The sequence below is a fragment of the Dendrobium catenatum genome, unplaced genomic scaffold (assembly GCF_001605985.2).
Source record: "Dendrobium catenatum unplaced genomic scaffold, ASM160598v2 fragScaff_scaffold_330, whole genome shotgun sequence".
Taxonomy (NCBI): domain Eukaryota; kingdom Viridiplantae; phylum Streptophyta; class Magnoliopsida; order Asparagales; family Orchidaceae; genus Dendrobium; species Dendrobium catenatum.
The window spans coordinates 3,670-9,915 of record NW_021318792.1 but is presented as its reverse complement, the minus strand read 5'-3'; the positions used below and the strand labels follow the sequence as shown (position 1 = coordinate 9,915).

At 33.1% G+C, this 6,246-nt stretch overlaps 1 protein-coding gene across 4 annotated transcripts; it reads left to right on the top strand.

Moving 5' to 3' along the window:
- The first annotated feature begins 506 nt into the window (after positions 1-506).
- Positions 507-4,902, top strand: LOC110110428. 4 transcript variants are annotated; one of them, XR_003700277.1, is made up of 3 exons: positions 507-1,586; positions 1,668-1,727; positions 3,180-4,902. XR_003700277.1 is itself a non-coding variant. In XM_020841910.2 (2 exons), exon 1 carries the CDS (start codon positions 620-622, stop codon positions 1,571-1,573), a length of 954 nt encoding a protein of 317 aa, XP_020697569.1. In that variant the 5' UTR covers positions 507-619; the 3' UTR covers positions 1,574-1,586; positions 1,668-4,902. The 4 variants fall into 4 exon arrangements, 1 of the variants encoding a protein (XP_020697569.1); XR_002304710.2 differs by having other exon boundaries at positions 1,853-4,902; XR_002304709.2 differs by having other exon boundaries at positions 507-1,727; positions 1,853-4,902.
- Positions 4,903-6,246: the final 1,344 nt, after the last annotated feature.

The following is a 6,246-nucleotide window of genomic DNA, read 5'->3' as shown; positions in this document are numbered from 1 at the left end:
AATAATATTTGATTGTTGAAACACATATATCAATATATTTTGATAGAACCTAACAAAATAACAATTTATGCTTAAGCTCCCTCATAAGATTGTTAGCAATATTTTCAATATATTTTAATAGAGCCTAACAAAATAATAACTTATGCTTAAGCTCCCTCATAAGGTTGTTAGCAATATTTTTAACATTAAAGTCATGCTTTTTTTTTTAATTATATTATATTCAATATTTATATTTTTTGCATATTACTTCAATAATAATATAAGTCTTAATGATAAAATTTTAAATATTTTTATTAAAATTTTAGGTATGTTATAGATAGATTGCAATTTTTATCAAGAGCGTGCTATTCTTATAATAATTATATCATCTTTTCATTTATTGATATGCTTTATAATAAAGATACCTGTTTAACACCTGTAATAAGTACTTACCTGTATACGGTCTTATATTCTAGTTGCTTCTTGTACATCTATATATAACAATACTCTGTATCTTTATACATTGAATAAGATTTTAGTTTCATCCTGGCTCCAGTTTTCATGGTATCAGAGCCAGCTCCGTTTTCCTTTCTTCTTCTTCCTCGTAACTTCTCCTTCTTGACTCTACGTATCCGTCATCATGGAAGCATCCTTCACCTCTCAGACAACCGATCCGAAAGAAAATCAGCTGGATTCCAGCTGCGTCATTCCTACTTCTCTCAAATTTGTGATATCAAATATCAAAATCGTCGTGCCTACTCAACTATCCTTCGACAACTATGCGGTATGGCGCTCCCAAATACTCAAACTTCTGAATGCAAACGGGTTTTCTTCCTTTCTTCTTCCGTCTGCATCTCCTCCACCTAGGTTTACAGATCTTTCGGATGGCTCTCAAAAACCAAATCTAAAATACCAAGAATGGTGTCTAGTAGATCAAAATCTGGCTGCAGCGTTGTGTTCTACAATTTCACCAGTTCTCTTACCCTATGTTATTCATCTTGAATCAACATCGGCGATCTGGGCAACCATAGAGCGCCAACTTCAATCTTCAAATAGGTCGCGTGTCATTCAACTTCGCAATGAGCTTCACAATATTCAGATAAAAAATCAAATGATGGTCCAATATCTTACTCAAATCAAGAACATCGTTGATAACATCAATGCGGTTGGAGCAGTTCTTGATCAAGAAGACATAATACTGTACACATTGAACGGTCTTCCATCTTCTTACAACGCGTTCAAGACCTCCATTCGTACTATGCTTCATCCGATTGATCTGGACAACCTATACTCGTTGCTGATTAGCGAAGAAATAAATTTGCAAGCCAATTCGATACAACAAGTTACCATCACTGAATCATCGACTGCTCTCTATACCCAGCATGGTCGGGGCCGACGAAGTCGTGGACGTTCTTACTCTCAAAATTCAAGAACGAATAATGCCTCCAGCATACAATGTCAGATTTCTAATAAAAAGGGTCATTCGACTAACAATTGTTGGCACAGATCCAATCTGACGATCAATCCTCCAGAAAATCAAACCAATAACTCCAGAACTCTGGTGGCAACGACGGACCCAGGAAATCAAGATTAGTACTTGGATTCGGGTGCGTCAGCACATCTTACCAATTCACTGGACAATTTGTCTCAAGTAAGCTCATATACTAGCAATGACAATATTGTTGTAGGTGATGGCAAATCTCTATCCATTGCTCACTCCGGCAATGGAATTCTGCCCACACCTAATCGTAAGCTCGCTCTTAACTCTCTTTTACATGTTCTGCATTTATCACATAATCTGTTATCAATTTCAAATCTAACCAGAGACAACAATGTCTTTGTATATTTTGATTCTAACGGTTTTATGATTAAGGATTTGAGGACAAATCAACATCTTATGTCGGGACCAAGTAGACGTGGATTATACTCGATTCGATCTGCAGGTTCTCCGGCTGCTATCAAGGCTCTCACTGCTAACTAGCAAGCTTCATCCATTTGGCATCAACGACTCGGGCATCCACATAGCCAAATACTTCATATGATTTTTTATTCCAATAAATTCTTGAATATACACAAGAACTTTTTTTTTTTGTGTAAAATGTAAGGCCGCTAAAGGCCACAAACTACCATTTATGACACATACTGAAAAATCTCGCTTTCCTTTACAAATTATTCACTCTGATGTTTGGGGGCCATCCCCTGTGCCATCTCATCAAGGTTTTTCATATTATGTTGTCTTTATAGATGATTTCTCTAAATTTACTTTGGTATTTCAGATGCGTAACAGATCAGATGTTTTCTCTATCTTTTGCACTTTTAAATGCTTTGTTGAGAAACAAACGAATTGTCAGATTAAATGCTTACGGTCCGATGGTGGTAAAGAATATATCAACTCTAACTTTAGCAGTTTTCTTACGCAGCACGGCATTCAACAACAAACTTCTTGCCCATATACGCCAGAACAGAATGGGTCAGCAGAAAGAAAACATAGGCACTTGATTGAGACAACCCATACTCTGCTTCACAGCGCATCTCTTCCGTACCCCTTTTGGCCAGATGCGGTTCTCACAGCGTCATATCTGATCAATCGTTTACCCTCATGCACAAACAATCTCACATCTCCCATCCATATGCTTTTTAACAAACAACCTGATTACAAGTTTCTCAAAGTCTATGGATGTGCCTGTTTTCCATGGATTCCACCGGTTCAACGACACAAACTGGAACCACATTCTAGATCTTGTGTATTCGTAGGATATTCGTCCATCTCTAAGGGATATAAATGTTTTGATCCAATCACTAACAAAGTTTTTATTTCTCGTCACGTTGTTTTTGACGAAATCACATTTTTGTTTAAACAAATAAACTCAAACTCTACACAATCTGTTTCTCAGTTTATTCCACCTGCACTTCTAGTGCCTAATCCTCAACGTCTCCCTCCCAACAACAACAGGTCAATACAAACCATTTCACGGGTTAACAACACTCAGACTTCTACTCGGAATAACACCACTCAGCCTGCTACTTAGTCGTTCTCATCCAATTCTATCTCTCCTTTGTCAGTAACTGATGTGTCTACTGATACAACCAAAGCTAGCCATCAGGCTAATCCAAAGATGGCATCCAAACATCACATGACAACTAGAACAAAAATTGGTAATCTCAAACCTATTCAAAGACTGAATCTGTTTCATATGCAGGTCAAGCCTAATAACAAACATTCAGTGGATCCGACAACATATCAAGAAGCCAAAATCATCACTGGAGGAAAGCAATGGCGAAAGAATTCTACGCACTACAAAAATAGGGCACATGGGACCTAGTACCATCTCCCGTAAACACACCCATACTCGGCAGTCGATGGACTTTTCGAACCAAATATCACTCAGATGGTACAGTAGCCCCCTTCAAAGAACAACTGGTAGCACAAGGAAATAACCAACAATATGGCATCAACTACCTTGAAACTTTCAGCCCTGTAGCTAAGTTTCCTACTATTCGCACTTTTCTTACTATTGCTATTAATAACAACTGGCCTGTACATCAGTTTGATATTACTAATGCTTTTTTACACGGCACTCTTGATGAAACCATATTTATGAGACATCTTGATAAAACCATATTTATGAGACAACCAAAAGGATTTGAAGATAATACTAGGCCCAATCATGTTTGCAAACTTCAGAAAGCTATATATGGTCTTAAGCAGGCACCACGTTAGTGGTTTAACACGTTGTCTGGTTTCCTATGTTCCATTGGGTTTTATCCTGGCAAAGCTGATTCATCGTTATTTATATTTAACAAAAACAAAAGTCAATTATACACTGTTATCTATGTAGATTATATATTATTGACAGGTAATAATCCGCAAATGATTGCCACAATCACTGCTCTTCTTCATCAGAAATTCGATATGAAACACTTAGGATTAGCAAACAGCTTTCTGGGAATTCAGATCACCATGGCTCAAAACAAGATGTTTCTTTCTCAACACAAGTATGCAGCTTCTATACTTAACATGGCCGGTATGACCATGTGCAAAGATCTGGCTAACCCGTCCTGTGCCAAAATTCCTGAGCAAATTCCAACTGAAGTTCCGGTATCTGATTTCATCTGTACAAAAAAATCGTTGGATATTTACAATATCTAACGATAACACAACCGGATATATCATTTGCGGTCAACCTACTATGTCAATATATGCATAATCATACCTCATTACAATTTTATTTACTTTATCGTGTTTTACGCTACATTCACGGCACAATTTCGTTTGGTTTGCCTATATCTCAGGGTCCAATAGAGCTGCAATCATTTTCAGATGCGGATTGGGCTGGAGACAAAGAAACTAGACGGTCCACTTCTGGTTACTATACATTCTTCGGAAACACCCTTATCTCGTGGACTGTCAAGAAACAAAATACAGTAGCAAGATCATCTACCGAAGCAGAATATAGAGCCATTGCTACTGCCGTGTCAGATGTTATTTGGCTTAGGAGGTTGCTTCTTGACTTCAACATAAATCTCAAGGCACCAACCACTCTACATTGCGATAACACATCGGCTATTGCCCTTGCTAACAATCCGGTGTTTCAAGCAAGAACTAAACACATCGAAATTGATCATCACTTCATTAGGGATCACATCCAATCAAAAGTAGTCAACATATTTCCAATCTCTACCAAAGACCAGTTAGCAGATATCTTCACTAAACAGTTGTCGACTCCTCGATACCATCTTCTTCGTCACAAGCTTATTGTACAGCCTAGTCCATTAACTTGAGGGGGTGTAATAAAGATACCTGTTTAACACATGAAATAAGTACTTACCTGTATACGGTCTTATATTCTAGTTGCTTCCTGTACATCTATATATAACAATACTCTGTATCTTTATACATTGAATAAGATTTTAGTTTCATCCTGGCTCCAGTTTTCACTTTATATAAATAAAATTAATATTTTTTATTATCTTTGCTTTATGATTAGATATTGAATTTCATATCTTCTAAATAAACATATTACAAAAGAAAAAAAAAAGTCATGAGAATTCGACTAAATTTCTATTATGATTAATATTAAAGTCTTTAAATGTTTTTTGAGATTGATGCAATATAAATTATTTATATATTACACTCATGTAAAAGTACATCTAATTTCATTAAAATCAATTATAATTATTATTTTTTAGAATATTCTAAAACAAAGCTTTCACCATATTATCAAAATTGTATTAATACAATACTTATTATTATTATTTTATTAAAATCTTAAACACATTTGTTTTTAAATATAGGAATATAATTTTTATTACAATTACTTGTAATGTTAAAATTTATTATATATATATTATATAATCTTTATAAAAAATTAAATAATATTTATAATTTTATAGTATAACTTAATTATTAAATTTTATCGTGCAATTATACTAGTTATTACAAAACACAAAAGGTATTGGATGAATAATATTTTTTGTGAGGGGACAAAGCATTTAGCAGGCCAAAGTAGGCGTCTAAATCAAGATTTTATAACTTCATTTCAACCCTGAGATGAACGCTTTATTTCACAAATTTAATATAGCTGAAGTATAAGAATTAAAAAAATATAAAATATATTTAAAATCTTATGATATAATTTTAAATTTATATATATATTATATACATATATATATATATATATTATATCATATATATATATATATATATATATACTTATATATATACTATATATACATATATATATATATATAATAGGGCAAATTTTAGAAATGAGCATGCTTTAAAATGTCATTAAATAAGAGGAGCATAAATAGAAAAACTTTAAAAAAAGAGTAAATTCGCAGAAATAATTTGGCAATAGTCCTAAATACGAACAAATGATTCAGAAATTATTTTTAAAACTAATTATTTTAAAATTTAAATAATCATGATATTTTAAAACAATAGTTTTAATTTTTTTAGAGTAAGAAATTTATATTACATATTTTTAACTTTTTTATATAATATTTTTAAAGATTATTTTATTTATATTATATAAATATTAATTAAATTTTTTTTTGAATATAAAAAAATATTTACATCTCTCCCTTCCCAAAATAATTATTTAAATATTAAATATATATTCATTTGATTGTTATTTAATTATTTAAAAAAATTAAATATTTGTTTTGATTATTTAAAATATATATCGTTATATGTACTTTTTCCTCTCTCTCTTCCCTGCCACTTTCCCTCTCTTTCTCTATCCCCATCCTGTCCCTCCTCTC

What these genes read in the sequence shown, in the direction of transcription:
- LOC110110428 (XM_020841910.2), top strand. Translation starts at nt 620, where the DNA reads ATGGAAGCATCCTTCACCTCTCAGACAACCGATCCGAAAGAAAATCAG.